The 21,966-nt window shown below is 40.1% G+C and overlaps 3 protein-coding genes across 8 annotated transcripts in view; 2 read left to right on the plus strand and 1 right to left on the minus strand.

Annotated features, from left to right (window-relative positions):
- The window catches only part of SH2D1B (SH2 domain containing 1B), a 44,867-nt gene extending 36,557 nt beyond the window's left edge, over positions 1-8,310 (plus strand). For 2 of the 3 annotated variants that reach the window (XM_083737554.1, XM_083737553.1), the window contains exons 3-5: positions 995-1,058; positions 2,079-2,253; positions 6,487-8,310. In XM_083737554.1, the coding sequence (XP_083593680.1) occupies positions 995-1,058; positions 2,079-2,253; positions 6,487-6,530 (283 nt within the window). In that variant the 3' untranslated portion in view covers positions 6,531-8,310. The remainder of the gene's footprint in view (positions 1-994; positions 1,059-2,078; positions 2,254-6,486) is intronic. The other variant, XM_083737555.1, reaches the window with a different exon arrangement.
- LOC310843815 (uncharacterized protein) overlaps positions 1-10,832 on the minus strand; it is a gene marked incomplete at its 5' end in the record, with an annotated part of 39,177 nt that extends 28,345 nt beyond the window's left edge. For 2 of the 4 annotated variants that reach the window (XR_014563664.1, XR_014563665.1), the window contains 3 exons: positions 273-374; positions 9,456-9,503; positions 9,913-10,030. Coding sequence is in view for 2 of the 4 variants with exons in the window: in XM_083737583.1 (XP_083593709.1) it covers positions 273-374; positions 9,456-9,503; positions 10,754-10,832 (229 nt within the window). Of the gene's footprint in view, positions 1-272; positions 375-9,455; positions 9,504-9,912; positions 10,031-10,753 lie in introns of those variants that run through there. The other 2 variants (XM_083737583.1, XM_083737584.1) reach the window with 1 other exon arrangement.
- Positions 10,833-10,897: 65 nt separating this feature from the next.
- Positions 10,898-21,966, plus strand: part of CIP2A (cellular inhibitor of PP2A) — a 29,415-nt gene continuing 18,346 nt past the window's right edge. The window contains exons 1-7 of the mRNA XM_083736352.1: positions 10,898-11,474; positions 14,072-14,219; positions 16,604-16,716; positions 18,551-18,645; positions 19,837-19,933; positions 20,854-20,976; positions 21,242-21,387. Of these exons, the coding sequence (XP_083592478.1) occupies positions 11,373-11,474; positions 14,072-14,219; positions 16,604-16,716; positions 18,551-18,645; positions 19,837-19,933; positions 20,854-20,976; positions 21,242-21,387 (824 nt within the window). The 5' untranslated portion in view covers positions 10,898-11,372. The remainder of the gene's footprint in view (positions 11,475-14,071; positions 14,220-16,603; positions 16,717-18,550; positions 18,646-19,836; positions 19,934-20,853; positions 20,977-21,241; positions 21,388-21,966) is intronic.

Genomic DNA, 21,966 nt, shown 5'->3' on the forward strand with positions numbered 1-21,966 from the left:
TTGCATTTAGAGTCTGGCTCAGATCAAAGTACTTCTTTTGCTGTAAAATGTACATATACAGTAAAATATATATTGGCACAATTTTTGTCAGAAATCTATTTTAATTTCTTCAAATTATCGAAGCCATAACTCTAAATATTTGGTAAATCAATTGTCTCTTTACATATTCATAGTAAACGGTACTTATAACCCCTCCACACGGACAATGTTCACAAAAAAATCTTATAATTAGCAAGTTTTTCAACTAGTAAGCTACAGATTTCATCTCTCACCCATATGGTGGTACGTTATTCTCCACCATCCCTTCTCCAATGTTTTTGTGGTGTAGGAGCAGAGTCTTTTTAGATGTGTAGGTTTACATCCAGAGGAGTGATCTACATAATAAAACCAGTTATCACATATGAATGATGGCAAGTGTAGTATTGATCACAATGGACTGTTGATCTCAATCAGTACTAGAAACCTCATCGTTGTAAATATTACTGGAAATCAAGTTATATTTATAGTTTCTGCTGTATCGAACTTACATCGTTTCCCAAACATGATTACTCCGATTTGTTAGTTGTTGTTTCTTAGTTGTAGGGAAATAACATTTGTTTGTCTCACACTGAAGACATATCTTAACGGCTTGCTGGACAAAACTAGGCAAAACTAGTGCGATCTCTGATCTCCTTATCAGAAAGCCGGATTTATTGCTACCAACCCCAGATACCATCAGAAGAGCGTTCATGTACACACTACTTGGAACACATCTGTTTCTTTTGAAGTGCTATACAAATTTAATTATAGCAGGGATTCCATTCAGCTCATAATAGATAACCAGAAACCTAGCAGCATGAATGGCAGTCTTCCTCTAGCATAATGTGGTAGCTCACATGACCATTTCTCTCTGAATGAACTGGATAGGATTTACAGACCTATATATGACTATTACAGCAATTTGACAAATAAGGCAATTATTTATTAATGTGTCTGTTTCCTATTTAAAAATCAGCTATGAACAGATTATCTACACTTACCGAATCTTCAGGAAACATAATGGGCACTTTATGATGCAGGTAAGAAAATGACACAACAACAACAAACCTATGGTTAGATGAAACATACTCAATATGTACTTTTGAATAAATAAGGTATACTATTCATTGTATCAAATTGTAGATTTCAACAGAAGTCTCATAAAAAAAGCAGCTCTAGTCAGTTCACGCATAAGATCCCTACATATAAAAGTATCTATTCCACCTGTCTCTTCAAAGAGTCCAATAATCCACATGAAGGGTTGTTACAGTTCCACAGAATCCTTTCACAGAGTCTAAGACAAGGATTTCCTTGTTTCGCCATCCTAGGCTTCATCAGTAGAAGAGGCTCATACGTAATATTACAGGATAGTGGATCTTATAGCATAGTAGTGGTTGACTACTATGTCTGACTAGAGAATGAACTGATCCACTGGGTCTTCTGCTTTTCTTGTTGAACTTTATGAGACTTCCGTTGAAATCTACAATTTGATACAATGAATAGTATACCTTATTTATTCGAAAGTACAGCCGGTTACGTCTTGTGTGTTTATTGGGTAAGAAAACAACTACATCTAGAGTAAAAGAATGTAATAAATATGCACTTAACAGGTCCTACTAGACACATATGTCACCTTGCTTAACCTTTTTGTTTATTTAACTACTTTTTAAAAAAAATCTACGTCTCTGGATGACCTTATTTTTGGGTATTCATTCATTCTAGCACTTGGTGGCCACCATGGCAACCTTAATTTTCAGCAGGATGGAACTCTGCCAAGAGCACAATATATATCAGTTTCATATTCACAGTATCACAGAATTGTAGAGTTGGAAGGGACCCCCAAGAGCCATCTAGTCTGACACCCTGCAATGCGGGAAACTCAGCTAAGGCATCCATGTCAGATGGTCATCAAACCTCTGCTTAAAAACCTCCAAGGAAGGAGAGTACTATACTAGTTCTCCATTTCAGTGAAATTAATTAATCTTCGCTCTTGTGAGGAACAGCAATTTACAAATAGTATAATCAAATGATAATGTGGCAACAATCTACTTCTTTTGCAGACTTCTGAGGGTGCTCCAAAACAGGACTTCAGAACTTTAAAGGATTTAATTGCTACTTATGAGAAACCAAATCAAGGGCTAGTAAGCAACCTGCGCTATCCAGTAAATAGACCTACAACATCCCAAAGATCTCAGACCGTCTACGTCACTAAAGGTGAAGCATATTTGATTCCTGGTAAGAGACACACATAATAATAATCAGAAAAGAATGACATACTACCAATACTATGCTGTATAACAATTCTTGTAATGCAGGAAAATTACGGGTATATATATATTTTTCAAATTAACAAAAGTAGTGAAACAACATGGGATGAAAGCCAATTAAGTTTCACTCACAGTGGACCCAATGAAATCAAGACTTTAAAGACCATTGATTGTAATGGGTCTGTTCTGGGTATGGCTAACATTGAATATTACCATGATCTGTAATGGGAAAGGTCAATAAACTCTGCAGTAGAGGATTGATTATAAATAAAATCAGAGTTGGAAGGGACCCAAGGGTCATCTAGTCCAACCCCCCTGCGATGCAGGAATCGTAGCTAAAGCATCCATGACAGATGACCATCCAACCTCTGCTTAAAAATCTCCAAGGAAGGAGAACCCACAACCTCTCGAAGGAGACTGTTCCACTCTCAAACAGAGCATTGTGATAGTAAGGGCCGCTCAAGCTATCTTTTAAAAAATGATAAAGCAAGCCTGGTGTGGGATGGTAGTTTAAGAGTGCACAGCTAGCACTCTGGAGACCTAAACCTAAACACAAGTCTCCTCTCAGCCACAATGTACCCATGACATGGAACATTGGGGTAAGGGGACCATGTATCTGCTTTGAGTTTTGAGGAGGCAGAGTTGGGTTAAAATATAATAGATATGTTTTTTTAAAAAAAATCAGAGAGAGAGAAAAAATATAAAATAATAATATAAGAAAACATGTACAGTGGTACCTCGGGTTACAGACGCTTCAGGTTACAGATTCCGCTAACCCAGAAATAGTACCTTGGGTTAAGAACTTTGCTTCAGGATGAGAACAGAAATTGCGTGGCGGCATCAGGAGACCCCATTAGCTAAAGTGGTACCTCAGGTTAAGAACAGTTTCAGGTTAAGAACGGACCTCTGGAACGAATTAAGTTCTTAACCAGAGATATCTCTGTATTAACAGATATGCCCTTCATGAATTTCCATGGAACTTGACATTAAAAGCATAGAATGGTTTAGGAGGTTCTGAAAGCAGCACTGTGTCAATTAAGCAATTAAACCTTCTGAGTAAAAAGGGAAGTTTCAATCAAGCAGCGGATTCTAATTGATACTCACTAAAACCAAGGCCAGCAGGTACCATCTTAGAACAGATAATATCCTTTATCTCACACATAGGAGATAATGGCTATCCTTAAAATGTGAGTACAGAATTTAAAAACACATAGGCTTTTTCTCATAATTCATAGGCAAAATTATGCATGTGTGATCAATGTCAATGGTCCATTTAATTCAATTAGACTATAAAATAGAACATAGTAAGAATGTCCTCTTTGAAGTAGTCAGCAGCTTTAAAGGTGCTATATGATGACATATCAGAGGAATTATTTCAAATCTCTATATAAAAAGTAATATCAATCACATATACAAAAGTTTACTTTAATAAAAATCACAAAACTGACAGCTTCAGAGCCTAAAGAACTAGATTCATTAGTTACCATAGAGGAAATTAAAAAGGTTGCAACAACAGTGAGGCACCATTAAATTCCTGGATCTGATTATTATACTTAAATTCCACCTTCTCTCCAAGGAGTTCAAGGTGGTGTACATTGTTCTCCCTCTCCCCATTTTCACTTCACAACATGATTTAGGTTAGACTAAGAGACAGCAACTGGTCCAAGGTCACCCAATGAGCTCAATGACTGAGTGGGGACTAAAATCTTGGTTTCCCAGGGCTTAGTCCAAAACTCTAATCATTATACTGCACTGCTCTCAGCTTAACTGGTCTAATCAGCTTTCCAAAGTCTTTGAAGATTTTGACTGAGGCATTAAGAGGTACTGTAAATGAAATATTTTTTTAAAAAATAAGAACTTTTGGATAGAAGTTTATATAGCCTACATTTAAGCAAGGTAAGAATTTGTCTCTAAATTACTTCTTACAGAAAAATATCACTCTTAAATAATTATTATAAAATATTTAGAACAATTAGCTTTATATGTAAGAGGATACAGATAATGTAGGGAAAATAATATATATTTATGGAATCACAGACATGTTTACTCTTAATTAGGACTCATTAAGTTCAGCTGGAATTCCATCCCCCACCCCCGATTTGAATGTGTATTGGATTTTAGCCACATTTTATACACAGTTTATACACATTTACTTAGAAGTAATTCTCATTGTGCTCAATGAGACTTCCAGGTAAGTTTGAACAGGACTGTAGTTCAAGGGAATCCCGCTAAAGAAGAGACTCTTGCTCTTTTTAGACACTGAAAAAAGCATTTGATAATGTTGAATGCCCTTTTCTATTTCGAGTTTTGTTATGATTCAATATTTAGAACTGGATAGCTTTAACCAATCCCAAAGCAAAAGTAACAACAAATGAGCATATATAATCCAATCTTACTCTATCAAGAGATACCCAACAGGGATGTATTCTACCTGGTCTTTTCTTTGTGGGTATTCCTACTAATAAAGCAATGAAAATTGACTTACACATTATGTTATGTTCATTCCTTTTCACAAATGGCTTAGAAAAATATGCATTAGGTAAGGATGATGAAATTTTAAATAATGAATAAAGGTAATAAATGATTTGTTCTATTTGCAAATGCTGCAGAATGAATGCAAAATGGGATAGGTCAAGGAATTTGTGATTCAAGTCATTGGAGCTATTGAAATGTCAGTTTGAGAATATCTGTGAAGTGGAATAAAAAACAGCATGATCAGACTTTCACTTGTGCACTTCTTCAATCTGCAGCCCCTATAATCTGCTCCCCCATAATCTATTCTCCCAACCCTCTGGAGCTTATTTAGAGGCATTTAAAAGAGGAAAATTCCACTGTGCAAGTCTCTTCCACTAGCATATGACCAGCACTGGATACAGATTTAATTTTTGTTTTAAAATTATAGCAGCACAGCTGTATATTAAATTTGTAAAGATTCATAGAATACATAATGCTTATGGCCCAATACTAAAATGCACATAGGCTGCACAAAAAGAGCTTTGGATCATGCTTCTTTCATTCATTTACCATCTTTCTACTATAAAATAATTTTTAGAAATTGTTTCCAAAACCCACCACAATGAAGCAATAAATAGCATTGAATTCAGTATCAGTTGTACAAATGATTCTATCTACGTTCGAGCCGCTATGTTTTAATGACTGTAGTAACCAGTAAGGTATATGTTTGTTCAGGAACTATAACATTTTCAAAATGGAAAGCCTGTTTTAAATAGTTAATCTATAAATAAAATGTTTGACCCGGAGTTGTTGGATTATTTGGACTCTACCCTTCAGAACTTTGAAAATGGAATCAGAAGCCATATGTACATTCACCAGAGTAAACATTCACCCAGGACGGTTGTAGAATCACTAGAGCAACAGGTGATTGAAGAGGAAGAAATTGGAATTGTTTCCATCCCTTCTTTAAGTGGAAGAGTCAACTTCTTTGTAGTGTGCTGGGTGTATCATATTAACATTGTCCATCATGACTTTTCTCTATTCCCATTACATAAGCAATGAATTAGAATATTTTACAATTTGAGTGATACTTTTGCTTTAATTAGGAACGAAGCTATATCACTGGCAGGGAAAGATATCTCATGCTACCTTTGCCTGCCTTGTAATTTATTGAATATTTTTACTAATATATTCGCCAAGTGGAGGGAGTAAATGCTGTGAATGTTTGAACAATTCCCTATTTGGTCCAAGTTTAGATCACAAATGCCCAGTTTAGATATTTGCATTACTTCCAATTCAAAGGACCAAAATTGAATTAAAAAATGATGCAACAGTTGAACAGTCTAAATAAGATGTTGTTAAGACTCTAACTCCTATTAGCCCCCCACCAGTGCAACTAATGGGGATATGTAAACTATGGTCCAGCAAAATCTGTAAGGTCAGAGGTTAACCATCCTTGGTCTAAATGGAAATATTTCCTGACTTGGTTTGGATCTAATAAACTACAAGTGTTATTCTGCTTGAGCAACTGGGCCATTGCAGCTTTGTGGAAGGAATGAGCCCAAATTGGGCAAAATTATTATGTGCTCACAGAAGCACATATTATGCTGAAACTTTGTGAGCAAAAGCCTCGCCTCGATGGCCCCTTCTCAGGAAAAGAGGAATTAGAAGGGAGCAACTTGCAACTGGGATAAATAAGCGTCACAGTACTCAGTAATCAAATGACTTGCTTTTTTTCCCTCCCCAGAAAATGAAGATGCTGAGGATTATCTTGAAGTCTTACCTGAGTGATTGGCTGAGGGAACATTTCTCATGACTTGCTTCATCTCTCAACACAGACACTAGTCTTGAGTGGGTCACACTCTTGCTAACTGGATAGTCCATTTGACTGGATTTTGTTTTCATTTGTGCTCTAGATAGTACTGCCCACATGGTTATCTTTTGCTTGCTTGGCTCTTGCTCCAGCAAAAAACCCAACACTCTTCCTTTTCCTTCCTGTATTCGTGGTACCTATACCTGCCCACTTAAGTGACCACTTCATAGACCTGATGAAATGGAAACTGAGCTGCAAAAGCTTATGCCACTATAAAAGCTGCAGTGCTTAAGGTGTTTCCATTTTAAGAGAAGCAAGTTTAATAGCATCCCATACATCAGGTATGGCCAAACTTGGCCCTCCAGATGTTTTGGGACTACAACTCCAATCATCCCTAGCTAACAGGACAAGTGGTCAAGGATGATGGGAACTGTAGCCCCAAACCATCTGGAGGGCGAAGTTTTACTATGCCTGCCCTACATGGACTCAAGTTTAAACTTGCTACATCAATTATGAAGTGGACTCTAGACCAGAAAAGCTTATTCTGTAACAATTTTTAGTTTTTAATCTTTAGTTGTTTTCTTCATTCGGCTTTGTGAATAGTCATGAAGACAAGTGTCAGTTGCTTTTTTTAAAAAAATTTTCACTTATTTATTTTGGCAATTCACAACTAGCATCAGTAGCAGCATGTTGAACAGTAGCTAAACATATTTACTTGCAATTAAATCCTACTGAAATAATTGGGGATTAAGTTTTATATACACCGTAGAGCTCTGCAAGAGTTACTGCTGATATCCATAACAATATATCAAATACTAAACGATAATTTGATTCAACTGTATCTTGTTATCCTGGCAAAGTCACAGCAATTTTATAATTATATTGTTAAGGATCTTTAAATTTTCAAAGACAGTACTATAAAGTTGTCACTGTGCACAGTTCAATTATTTTTAAATGTCTCACTGTAGTCTCTAGTCAGGTCAGAGGCCACTCTAGTTCCCAAAGGACTTCAAGCTATACCCCGGAAATGCCAAAACTACTCCCCAGAAGTATAACCAGTTTTACAGCAATACACATGTACATTTAGGTGCAAGTGTTTGCAGGTAGCTAAAAAGCATAGCACACTCTGGGAACTATTTTTGAACCCCCCCCCCTTCAGCTTTCCCCCTTTTACTTATATGTAGTAAAGAAAAAAGAGTTTGTAGAAGCTAGTGCTTTAAAGGCGCATTTTCATTCTGGAATAGACATAGTGCAGTTTGCAGTCTCATTAATTTAATCACTTAATTGACTAGCTTGGGCCTAAGAGAGGTAAGAGCATTTAGAAAATAGGACTTTTTCCTTCTATAGATAGTAAGGCTCTGTCTCTCCTTCAGAATAGCTTTAAGTTCCCAGTACCCCTATTCTAGTGAAAAGGAAAGCAGTTTATATGTAGCCAGTCTATATGTAGCCAGGATTGTAAATATTACATGACAATTTTAACATGCAACCTGTGGTCATATTAAATTCATAATTGTTTTAAGTTGGTAAAACATAAATAAAACTACTCCATATACCAGTTTAAGGTACCATATTAGGACGCTCACGATCTGAGGCTGCCAGATGTCCAAATCCATTGTTTGCTCATACATTACAACTATATGGTGCTATGTGATTCACTTGCACACAACAGCTTTCCTCCTATTTTTTCAGCTTGTAGGACACCTGTACCACTTTACCTGTATCATAAGATGGCAAGAAATAAAGCCCCGTTGCACTAATGCACAATGCCTGAACATACATCTCTCATGTGCCACCAACTTTGATGTTGTTTTAATACCAGGCAAAGACCGTTATATTTTCCCAGGATTTTTAATATGACCTGTTTTAGCTCTACTTTTATGCTGCTCTCTTTTAAGTTGTGTTGTTCTGATTATTATTATTATATTTTAAACTTAATTTTACTGGAATTTTATCTGAAGAAGTGTGCATGCACACGAAAGCTCATACCAAGAACTGACTTAGTAGGTCTTTAAGGTGCTACTGGAAGGAATTTTTTTTTTTTTTGTTTTAATTCTTAAGTCATAATTGTACTTATCATTCCTGTATATCAGGCTTACTTCCAACACAGTTTTTTACAGCAAAACTCCTTGTTCAATTTACTCAACTCTTTTGTACACATTACAATGTCAGAAGTGGGTGGAAAATATGTTAGCACCTAGCTTACACAGGATTTAGCACTTTCATAGTGGCTGGTTGTTTTAGCGTGTCAATACCCCTTTAAAGTTATCTGTGCCCACAGGAAATAGCAGTTCATATCTATTTTGGCTGCCTCTTCTTATTTACTCCAGATAAGTCCTATTATAGTCATACTATCCCAGGCAAGGCTGGTTCATCTATTAAGCTCAGATGTTGTTGCACTCCCCCCCCCCCAATTATCTCTGATTGTTGGCCATGCTGGCTAGGACTGATGAGAATTGGAATCCAACAATACTGGGAGAGTCATAGGTTAACCATCCCTGATCCAAGGTGATACTTCCTGCTGAAACAGAGTTAAAGTAGCTATGTAAGACCAAGTCACACAGCCACCATGTCAGAACAATACATAGTTTCGTCTGCACAATAAATTTTCAAAATTAAAATTAAGAGTTCCTGTAGCCATGGAAGTAACCCCACAGATGTAGGGCATCTACACAATTTTAAAGACCATGGAAATGGTATCTGGAAGAAGAGAAGAATGCAGAAATTGAAATAACAAGTAGACATGGAAAGTGGATTAACTAGCCAAGGGAATGGAGCCAGAATCTGTGTCTTTGGGGCTGCCAAAAGGGTTAGCCTTAGGCTTCACCAAACACCAGAGGACCCTTGTAGATGTCCTCTTTATGATTATATGAAGATAGTAAGCAACCATAAGAGAAGAAACCTACCTTGCAGAACAGTACTGTCAATCAACATACCAAATACCAAATTCCATGCTGGAAGTAAAAAGGGCAAAATCAGAACAAAGTTTCAAGAATAACCTCAACACATGAAAACTGATCAGGAGTGATAAGATGGACAGCAAATGTGAGCAGGAAGTTGTACAGCTGCTAGCAGAACATTTCATCTACATTCACTCGGAAGCAGCGTTTTCTTGTAATGTTAGAGGATTTCCAAAAAACGAATAACCCCATCATCTCCAGGGAAGATTAAGGAGCTTGCACTGCCCTGAACATCTCTGCATGATGTTTTTGGTTTGTGAGGTATGTTTAAGTGTTTCTATTTATGCTTCTTGTTTTCCACCATTCATTTCACTGAGCACAGGCCTGGATGAGTATCCTTATATAGTGGAAAATGGTATTTCAAATAGTGGCAGAAAAAAAACAACTGCAGCAAAGTTTATACCTTAGACTAGAGTCCACCTCATCAGTTGTATGTAGTAAGTCACTGTTATAAGAAAAAACTGCTCCTTTTTCCCTTATGAGGTATCCAAGCGCCCGTATAGAGTCCTTATGTAGTTTCTCTATTGGTAGGAGAAAATAACAGAGGCCAACCAGAGAATATTGAGAAGCAAAGCAGCTAGTAAGCATAACCTTTATTAAACTGTTGCAACAGGGTTCCCCGCTCACCCAACGCAGGGAGGGAGGAGAGGAACCTAGAACATTGATGTGCAAGCTCATACAGACTTTTGAAATTGCCTACCCTGTAGCTCAAGACCACCTCCCAAAACATCATACATACATCACAGAAAGAGGTGGTCCTCAGCAGAAATTTGAGTGTGTTGCTTCTCTCCTGTCTGCCAGGATACCTGAAAAAGCCTTATCTCAGGGGTGGCCAACTCTGAACAGACTGCGATCTACTCAGAGTTAAAAACCCTTTTCGGGGGTTCAGGTCAAAGTTAAGCTTTTTTTTTTAGGGAGGAAAACCCCGTTTTTTAGGGGTTCAGGTCAAAGTTGTTGAGCTTTTTTTTGAGGTGGGGGTGAAGGGCTAAAATGTTAAATGTTTTTGAGCTTCTTTGGGGGGAGTGATCTACCATAGATCACGATCTACCTGTTGGACGTTCCTGCCTTATCTGATTGCCTTTTCTAGGTAGCCTGGCCATTCCTTTGAGATGTTAAATAAACCGGTACTGTATATGCATGGGGAATTGCAATGCACTGTTGCGCTTATTGCACGAGAGCCACAGAGCAGCACCGTATCTTGATTCAAACATGCAAACCAAATTGGCACAACACTCGCACGCCACAATAGGAAACGGGCCAGTTCACCGCTGCTTGTTGTGATGTTTGTCCGGCCACGTTACTTCCGCGGCTATTCTCTTTCATCTCCCACCGGACGGCTGCGCCCACCCCGGACCGGCCCGCGTGCGCATCCGCCACGAGAGCCTCCCACGTGAGGAGAAAAGCATCACCTCACCAGCAGCCACAGGACAAAAATAGCGCCGCTTGTGACCCTTTCCTCCCAGCATGCACCGGGGGAAAGGGCTACTTCGCTCTCGAGCTCGCCCTGGTTCCCACAGAGCTGCTACTTCGCCACACGACGCGAAAGAACCACCGCCGCGGACGGAAATAACTGTGCCCCGGACTCCCACTCCGTCTAGCATCGATTTCTAGGCTACAAGGGGGGTGTCTCGTGCTATTGTTTTCTCGCCCCCGTTCCTCCCCCCGCCCCCCCTTTCGACTGGGACGAGAGGACTTCAACGGCTCTCCTCTCCAACTTCCCGGCATGCACCGGGGCTTCCGGCCTGCGCCGGGGGCTCCTCCTCGCGTCAAAATGGCGGCCAAGGCGCCAAATACGATTTTCTGACGGCGGGATTTGAGGCGCTGCGAGGGAAGGTCCGCGGAAGCGGCTGGGCCGGCAGCGCTATGGACGCGCCGGCTTGTATGAAGTCACTGCTCCTCGCGGCTTCCCAGTACCGGGCTGCGCGGACCCCGCCCAACGCAGCGCTGCTGCAGCGGAGTCTAGAGGTGAGAGCAGCCGAGCGGAGCTGCTCGGTGTGCGGCTTTCCGTTTCTCGGCTAGGCTGGTCGCGGGTGCCTGGCCAGGAGTGGACGGAAGCGTCTGGGAATGGCCCTTTTCCTTTGGGGTTTCTGTTTTTAGGAGTTTTCTCTCGAAAGCAAAACACCAGCAACAAACAAACAAACCCCGATGCGCACAGCGAAAAAGTACCTTGCAAATAAAGCGGCCGAGGCAAACTTAACCTTTGAAAACTTAACCTGGCAGTAAGCCCTATTTGGAGATCGTGGGGACCTAAAGTGCAATTTTCTACATTATTTGAAAAAGAAGCGAGAGGTAGGGGTGGAGATTGGAAGCGGGGAGGGGAAATACACCTCCGTTTGATTTCTACTGGTTCGTTACCTGGCAGGCATATAACAGGCCTGCTCACAACAAAGGTAGCTGCCATACATAAGCAATCATCAGCAAAAACGGCAAGGTTTTTAGCGGGGGCAATTAGAATAAGATATATTATTTGATTATTCATGCAAACCTCCAAAATATATTTTGCATAGTTAAGTTCTTACACTTTATTTTATTGCTATGGCTAGTGGCTGTTGCAAATAAAGATTCTTATGAGTGCATATGCAATCAAGGAATTGTACAGCATGTTTATTTGCAGTGTGTGTGTGTAGTGGTTACTGCAATGTGTGCTTTGTGGCACTGCTGTTAAAGCAAGGATGGGGTCCCAGTGGCCCTCCAGGCGAAGCTGAATTTCCACTCTGATGATTGACCTGTGGATTGAAACTTATCTAGCTGGAGTCCAGCAACATGAGGGCTATAATAGCACATCATAAGGAGCATATGATTCTGAAACCCCTTAACTCAGGATCTCATCACGAGTTTTTTTCTTTTATTTATTGCACTTTATTTTATAGCTTGCTGTATTCCATGGACTTGGAATGGCTTACGTAATTTCCCCCTCAATGTTAAAAGCCCTGATCTGTGGGATTCACAATCTGAACCTGGTCACACACTGTGGTTGACCATGGAGACTGCTCTGTGTCCTTTCTGTTTCAGAGGTATGGAAGGTGGTTACAGGGAAGAGGACCACCAAACTTATGGAACTTAATCTCTACTGAGGCTCCCTTGGATCGTTCTGAAATAAATCTATACAGGCAACTCCCAATTTACACAGCGGTTACGTTCCAAAGCACCACACATTTAAGTGAAATTGCATATTGCATGGTCGGACACATCAAACACATCTAAGATGGTTGCTACCTGTATACACTTGTATTAAAAAAGGCACTCAGCATCAACTGATTTGGGAAATTTTGTTTAAGTGCTTGTTCTGATTGCTTTGGTTTTCTGGTTTGTTTATTTTATATTGCTTCACAAACCCCTTTTGATGTTCAGAAAGGTGGAGGAGATAAATCTTAAATAGGGAACACCAAAATTCATTATTTATCTGAACAAAGGTAAAGGTACCCCTGCCCATACGGGCCAGTCGTGTCCGACTCTAGGGTTGTGCGCCCATCTCACTCAAGAGGCCAGGGGCCAGCGCTGTCCGAAGACACTTCCGGGTCACGTGGCCAGCGTGACAAGCTGCATCTGGCGAGCCAGCGCAGCACACGGAAACACCGTTTACCTTCCCGCTAGTAAGCGGTCCCTATTTATCTACTTGCACCCGGGGGTGCTTTCGAACTGCTAGGTTGGCAGGCGCTGGGACTGAACGACTGGAGCGCACCCCGCCACGGGGATTCGAACCACCGACCATGCGATCGGCAAGTCCTAGGCGCTGAGGTTTTACCCACAGCGCCACCCGTGTCCCGCATTTATCTGAACTACATTTTGCTTAATTGTAACCTTGACCCACTCTGGAAAGTAGGTGCTGTGGAAGAAAGTGCTTATCCATAGGCATTTGGCAGTTCTTGTAGCACTGGAGCCTATATTGCCTATTTTCAGTTGGAAGCCACTTGTTCTATGCATTTTAATTAATTAAAAAACTAACCAAGTCTGAAAATACTCTTATTGTAGTTAATAAATCTATGTAGAATTTCCACCAGCTCCCCAATTCTGTCTGCATACAGTATTCAAGTTAGAATTCTTGCAATTCTGATAGAATTCAGAGAAAAAACTACCTTTAGCCACTTCTTGAGAGCCTCAATTTTGTAAGCATCTAGGTTGAAGTGTTCTTCTGAGGGTGCATTCACAAGGACACTTTTTTTCAACTGTCAGTTTTGTTCAACTGTCATACTTTTGGAAGATGCTGTTAACATGTTATCTAGCTCTACTCGTAGAACTCTTTTTAGAAGTATGGTAAAGACATAACATATAGTAAGTTGTTGTGTATATATTTGATTATGTACTTATTTCAAAGAATGATCTTTGAAAAGAATGGCTCCACTCTAAATTAAGCTCTGCTAAGTTCTATTTATTTTTGCGAGAGAAAGTTAAGGATACTGTACTATGTCTTTTCACTTCATTGAAAGTGAGTTCATAGTTCACTTAGCTTTGTGGAAGACTGCTGTGTATTCACTAGAGTTCCAATATACTTAAGGAGTCTTTGGTTTAGTGTTACTATTTAGCTTCAGTTAGTAGTTACCATATTAAATACATTTTTCCAGGTCATCTCAGGATTGAAGCTGACAAGATTTTTTGCATCGAACCAGATTTTACCAAGTGAATGTCTATGCTGCTTAGTGGAACTCATTGAAGATCCAAATACAAGCCCCCAGTTAACCCTGAATGTGGTAGGCTTGCTCTCTCAACTGGGTAAGCCTTAAATACATTTGAGTTGCATATCCTGAGCTGTTTAATACTTTATAGGTCAAGATACTTCATAATTACAGATAAAGTATAGTGTAAAACTTATGATTGGCTCTGATTTCTTGCATACCTTTGTATATAACTTTCTCAGACATCACACTAAAATGTAATGTTAGAGTGTTCTGATTGTCATAACCTAAATTTCTTGGCTGGATTAATTTTTTTTTTTAAATATTAAATTTATTGCTTTTGTGCAGCTCATGAATGCAACAACTTAGTTATTGTAAGAAAAGCAGGAATACAAAATCAGTGTCTGGACTTAGTAATGCATTGGATGAGGTCAATAAACTGAAGCACAATCCTAACAAGATGGATGTGGGTGGGTAGTACTTAGAGTCCAGGAAATTGGTATTCACTTGCTCTGGATGGGAGCAGGGATACAGGGTGGGAGTACTCCTTGATCCATCATTGTCACTTGATACCTGGAGTGCCATTTATTACCTATGGCTGGTTCACCACATGTGACATGATAGCTTTGCCATGCTGATCGCCACTCTGTTAGCCTGGTTGGAGTTCTGTCATATGTTGGGGCTGTCCTTTTAAGAGTATATGGAAGTGCATAACTCAGCTGCTAGAATTTTGACAGGTTTAGCCAGAGCTGTTCATATTGCACCTATTTTGAAAGATCCATATTGATTGCCTATCTGCTTCCAAGTCCAATTAAAGATGCTGATGCATCTTAAAACCTTGTAAGAATTGAAGCCTACATTCTGTAGTGCTTCCTTCCATAGCAGCCTCCCCATGTCTTATCTTCTGGAGAGGCTCTGCTCCAAGTACCTTCTTTAAAGGTAAAGGTAAAGGTACCCCTGCCCGTACGGGCCAGTCTTGACAGACTCTGGGGTTGTGCGCCCATCTCACTTAAGAGGCCAGGGGCCAGCGCTGTCCGGAGACACTTCCGGGTCACGTGGCCAGCGTGACATCGCTGCTCTGGCGAGCCAGAGCCGAACACGGAAACGTCATTTACCTTCCCGCTGGTAAGCGGTCCCTATTTATCTACTTGCACCCGGAGGTGCTTTCGAACTGCTAGGTTGGCAGGCGCTGGGACCGAGCAGCGGGAGCGCACCCCGCCGCAGGGATTCGAACCGCCGACCTTTCGATCGGCAAGTCCTAGGCGCTGAGGCTTTAACCCACAGCGCCACCTGCGTCCCTAGTACCTTCTTTAGTAGATGTATATTGTGGTTCCACAAGGAGAAGGCTCTTTGTTCAATGGTGCCACAACTTTGGAATGGTGTCCTTATGATGGCATGGCTGGCACTGAAATTACAAGCTTTGGTGCTATTTGAAAACCTTCCTATTTGACCAAGCATTTTAAATTTTAGATGGCCTTTGGAATTGTGCTGTATTATATCTTTTATTTTACTTTGTTTTGTTTATTTTTTATTTTTACATTGTATTTATAAGTTGTATTGAATTAATTCTATTCACACTTTTGTATACTTACACAAACTTTTGATGAATGGTTAAAAATATTTTTTTTAAAAAAATGGTATGGTGATTTGAATGCTTCTGAGTGAGCAGCGATATACCTCGGGTTACATAGGAGGCCCCATTAGCTAAAGTGGTGCATCAGGTTAAGAACAGTTTCAGGTTAACTACAGACCTCCAGAACGAATTAAGTACTTAACCCGAGGTACCACTGTAGTGTAAAGCTAGAGATACAGTGGTGCCCCGCAAGACAAATGCCTCGCAAGACGAAAAACCCACTAGACGAAAGGGTTTTCCGCTTTTTGACGCGCTTCACAAGACAAATTTCCCTATGGGCTTGCTTTGCAAGACGAAAATGTCTTGCGAGTCTTGCGATTTTTTTCGCCTCCCCCCCCCTTTTTCTAAGCTGCTAGGCCGCTAATAGCCTTTTAGCCGCTAAGCCTTTAATAGCCGCTAAGCCGCTAATAGCGCTAAGCTGCTAATAGGGTTGCTTCGCAAGACGATAAAACCGCTAGACGAAGAGACTCGCGGAACGGATTATTTTCGTCTTGCGAGGCACCACTGTATGTCAACATTACTTTAGGAGATTTTATTGCAGATATGCCAGACTTTGGAGGAATATGTTAACTGACCTTTTGTTTTAAGATGGAAATTTACTTGTTTCCAGTGTGTAAGACTAGATCTATAGAAGCAGCTAGCATTTCTTCTTAATTTGCTTAATTAAGTTACTTTATATCCCAGCACATTTCAGGAAAATTAAAAAAATAGGCTCAAAGTCTCTTTATTAAAATATAATTGGCTGTTGGATGGAAATTTTGCTTAATAAATTTTCTGAAATATTTTCTAATTGCCTTTGTTCTTGACACGTTGCTTCTAGTGACTATGTGTGCATGTTTATATTTTAGTTTTAGATAATGAGATCAGAGAAGCCCTTCTGAATACTTACAATTTGTGTAGTGTCCTGGCAGGTGTGATTCATCGAAGTTCTATCAATCCTCTTGATCCAGTATTATTACAGGTAACATAATGTAATGCTTAACACTTCATCTAGTGGGAATTATTTTTTGTAAGTAATGTAAAGCTTTAAAATTATTTTTAGCTATGTTTTGCCTTTCTTCCATGGAACTCAAGGCTATGTGCACATGGTTCCGGGGGCGGGGGGGGGGGGTCCTCCCACCCAAGCACACATGAGATCCAAACCTGCTTAGGTGTCCATGCCATCAGACTATAGCTGAAATGCAAATGTAGAAATTTCTAATAAAATGTGGAAAAGTAATGGCACGCCTGCCTTGCTTGATTTAAATAGATTTGTATCCTATAGCCATGGAACAATTATTTCTGCTTCATGTTCTTTTTGGTCTGAAATAATGGGTTAATCTCATCTTCACTAAAACCAAAACTTGATTGACTAGAGTCAGTTTTGGTTTTATTCCACCCCCTCCCCTGGCCAACTACTGGTTTCACATCTGCACTTCAGTGATTAATTCCCCTTGATGATTAATAGTCTTAGGGTGCAATCAGCCAGGATGAGCACCTTAGGGTGAAGCGCTTTTCTGGCTCAGCTAATGTTAAGTCCCCAGCCCCAGCACATAACTTGCTCATCCAAGTGAGCCTAAGCTGGCTGAATCTAGGCCTGTGTAAGTCCCAAAAATGTGTTCTGGGGTGTGGCAGGAGCCTGACCATAGAGTGAGGACTTAGGGTGGATCCTAAGCCCATTCAGCTTGGTCATGCGATCTTGCAAGTTGGTGTAGAACATTGAACGGCATGTTTCCCCTCTTCCAGGCTTAAGCTTGCTTCATGACAGCTTCTTGTGCATACAATTGAACCCTTAACCCAGTTGTTTTCAACCAGTATGCCGTGGCACCCTGGGGTGCCTTGAATGATAGTCAGAGGTGGCACGGGCAACATTAGTCTCTGTCTGTCTTTCTTTCTTTCCTTCCCTCCCTTCTCTGATGTCCTCTTGCATCTCTGCCTCCCAAAGGCTTGTGCGGCTGTTATGTTGCAGCAGCCCTGGCCACAAACTCCCTCGGCAAATGGTTCCTCTGGGGTTGGTCATGGGGTGCTGGTTGCAGGAGCTGAGGTGGCCTTGGAATAAGCAAGCAGGTGGGTGAGGGAGGCCAGCTAGCCAGTCCACCAGCCCTTGCAGTTGGACAGACAAGTGGGAGGCCAGGCAGGCACTGTGCTGGCCTTTCTTGTGATTGCTGAGTGCAAGGCCTGCCTGGGAGCTGAATGTCCAGTGCTGAAGGGGGGCCTTTCCAGCATGAAGAGCTGGCAGCGCCTGCTGCTGCCACTGCAGCCTCCCAAGGTAAGGTGCTGGCCTCACATTCACCTTTGGACAGTCTTTGTTGATCCACTTAGGCTGAGGGCACCCTCTTCCCAGGCCCCTGGTAGGTGGCATGAGGAGGTACCTCTCTTTGGGGTTGGAGCGGGCAGCTCAGAGACCAGGAGCAGCTGCCTGGAGGACTCCCAAGGAGAGAGGAGAGGAGGCTAAGGGAACACTTCACAAAGGAGAGTATTCCAAAAAGGGTGAGAGGCTGCTAGTTCTGTAGGCAAGGGGTGATATAACTGGACTCATGGGTCCCACAGAAAGAATGTAGCTGATCAAGGGAGCTGTGGACTCAAAAACTTTGAAAACCTCTGCTTCAACCTACTAATTAGTTGTATAAACTGAATTTTTAGAAGACTATTAATCATCAAGGAGAAATGATTTTAATAGTTTTGAAATAGTATATTATCTAGTTCCTAATCTGAAAATGGAATGCAATGGCTCTTATACACATAAATACTTCCCTAATATCTAGAAGTTACATCTTTTAGTTGTATCATAATTTGTTTTTTTTCTCCCCCTCAAGAGTATTCAACTGCTGCAGAAATTGACCTACAATGCAAGAGTATTCCATGGCAGTACTAATATTGATGACTTAATTTCATTTCTTATGCACCATATGTAAGTACCTCATAGGATTAAATCTTTATCTCAGTAAGGCTACAGTTGTATACTTGATCATCTTGGAGTAAAAACTGCCGAGCTGTTTTCAGGGAGGTAGTTAAGGCCTTGGGGCAGCGAGAGAAAGGGCAGGTGCATTTGAAGGAACAGAAGACTGTTAGACTGAGGATGATAGAACTGGACGGCCAAATATTTTCCAGCAGAGGTATATTCATAGAATCGTAGAATGTAGAGTTGGAAGGGACCACGAGGGTCATATAGTCCAACCCCCTGTAACACAGGAAACTTTTGCCCAACATGGGGCACCCATCCACAACTCTGAGATTAAAAGTCTCATGCTCTACCGACTGAGTCAGGAGATGGGACAGAGGTAGTGTTGGTGGGTAGAGCAATAAGCAAATTCCCTGCCCTCCTCTCCACTTCCCAGGTGGTTTCATAGAATCATAAAATCATAGAATCTTAGAGTTGGAAGGGACCCAAGGGTCATCTAGTCCAACCCCCTGCAATGCAGGCATCTCAGCTAAAGCGTTGATGACAGATGGCCTCTGCTCAAAAACCTCCAAGGAAGGAGAGTCCTATGCAGATATTTGTCATACCCACTCCTGTTTAGTTTCAGAGGAGAGTTTAATTGGCCACCTTCAGGTCAGTCTCTAAAATGCACTAAAATAAAAGTAGCATATGTATTTGGGCAAGGGAAGAAGACATATAACTTTTGTTTTCAGTAAAATTAATAAAACTAATTACACTTGGGTTTTCCTTAGTGGCTTCTCTTCTGCAAGAAGTGTTAAGTCCTACCACTAAAGTCATTATGACACCAACAGCTGTATGTGGGTGGGCAAACTGATAAGTGTTTTGAACGGCTTATGCGGCAATCCTGTATACACTAACCTTGGAGCATGTCCTGTTAAACTCAGTGGAGCTTACTTTTGTAGGATTGCACTCCGTGCATAATTATAAAGTGAGCAGCACATAGTTTGATAAATGATAGATATAAGCATACAGCAATTCCAATGCAGTGATTTACTTGTGTTCCGCATGTGGGATCATTCTACTGATTTGGATAACAAAGTGAAAGTTGCTCTGAGGGGATAATGATTAACTTGAAGGAATCAGTTTTATAAGAAACGAAGTATGGAATTCTAATAAACATGTTAACAAAGCAGATTGCTTTATTGTGGGCTTTTATTTTAGTCAGTCTACAGAAGACGAGTTAACAATACCATGCCTAGGACTTATGGCAAATCTGTGTCGACACAATCTATCCATTCAAGCACATATTAAGTCATTGGTAAGAAACTTTCTTTATTGAAATCTTTTTGAAGAAAGGGGGTCTAATCATTTGAGCGTGTGAAACATTAGCACTTTAAGTGAGCAAGTAGGAGTTGATTCTTTCTCTTGATCTTATATAGCAGATGAGCACAACCATTATCTCCAAAGAACATGGAAGAAATTAGAATTTCAAGAAATGGCTTGGTTAATCTGGGGAAATTTCCTTCTGTATTTACATATTTAGCAGAGGTGGTAAAGACATTTCCTGTGTACCTTCAAAACTACAGGACTATAGTCTCATGCTAATGAGCCCAGAGAAAATGATTACACTAATGTAATGCAGAAAAGAAGTCGAGAATGAGGACGTTCCACAGCACTTGGATATGACTCCTCTTGCTTTTGATTATTTTAACAAACACTAGATCTAATTTTGGCCAAGTTCATCGGTAAAGGTCTTTTATATAGATTTCATTTCCTCATTTTTTCCTCATTTCCTCATTTTTTTCTCCCTTTAGCTATGCTAATATTTCTGAAATCCAAATCCTCAAAAAATACACTTCACTTCTCAGTGAACACCAACATTTTGCAATCTTTCACAAATGTGTATGAATCTCATTGATTTCAGTGGAAATTTGCATATAAATAACATCAGAGATGAACTGTAAACTTTTATTTTCTTGAGTTGGCCATCCTGGGTCTCTACTGTCCTTCACACTCTAACGGTTTCTAAACATAATTTCAAAGTAACATTAAAATAAAACATTAATGCATTATCGGTTCCAGTGGATATTGGTGAAATGACATGTATGTTCTATGGGGAAGCAATCTTTTAATTAATCTTGTGAAATGGTAAGGAATAGAATATATTGACTTAGGCAGCAACAGGTTACACTCAAATGCAACTTTTTCTAGGAATGTTTTTTCTTCTCTTTGTACTAGACAAATGTGAAGAGTTTCTATCGTACTCTGATCAGTTTCTTGGCCCACAGTAGTCTAACAATGGTTGTATTCGCACTTTCAATATTGTCAAGTCTTACATTAAATGAAGAAGTTGGAGAAAAGGTAAGAATGTGTTCTTTTCTTCTTTTAAAGAAATAACTTCTACTTCAGGCATGTTAATCTTGCCAATAATAATATTTGTGGCAGGATGTGGAATTACACCAGCAACCTGTGCAAATCAAGTAATGCAGGCCTCTTCTACTAACTATGCATATCTTTTATCCAATTGAATCATATTTATTGCTATCATATTTCAGGTTTATAGGTTTGCATTGATATAGCTGGGTGTGTGATGGTTCATTATTGTAAATCAGAGCTCTTTGTTTAGCTTTTCCATTCCAGAAATATTCATCAGACTTTCCAGTTGATATTCAACATTCTTGTGAATGGTGATGGAACACTAACAAGAAAGTACTCGGTTGATCTTCTCATGGATCTCCTGAAAAATCCCAAGATTGCAGTTTATCTTACCAAGTATGTCTTCAAAATAAACCTACCTACAAATATTATTTTGGGGGCTCTCTGTTACTGTTCCTTAATTTGTGTGTCCATTTTTGCATGTTTTTCTGTCCTAAGATCTGTAATCATGTGACTTTAAAGGTGACAGAAGCTAAGTTTTCTACTTCAGTCTTCCCTGAAGCCCTTTGTGCATAACTATGGTGAGAAGACTGGGATTATAGCCATCCCAATGTAAGGCAAGAGGCAGGCTGGACTTGACTCTTGAGCACTTTTCCTGTGGTGCTTCAAAATTTCAAAGTACAGTAAAAGATTATGATGGCCACTGTTTCATTCAGACCATTTTAGAAGATGTATTCCCTTCTGTTTGTGAAACAGGCCTGCAGAGCAGACATTTTCAATAATCATGCCCTTAGATGTCATTTCTCCCTCCTGCTGCCACTGAGAAAGAGCCGTAGAGTATCCAGCTGCCTGACATTTTTGGTGTTAGCATCCATTTTATTCCCAGGAAGATGTGTCAATAAATATCTTTATTCCCTTGCACCAGAATATAATTTTATATCACTCATGCCCATTCAACACATGTGGAATGTAAGG

Source organism: Podarcis gaigeae, assembly GCF_964106915.1.
Source record: "Podarcis gaigeae genome assembly, chromosome: 4".
Taxonomy (NCBI): Eukaryota; Metazoa; Chordata; class Lepidosauria; order Squamata; family Lacertidae; genus Podarcis; species Podarcis gaigeae.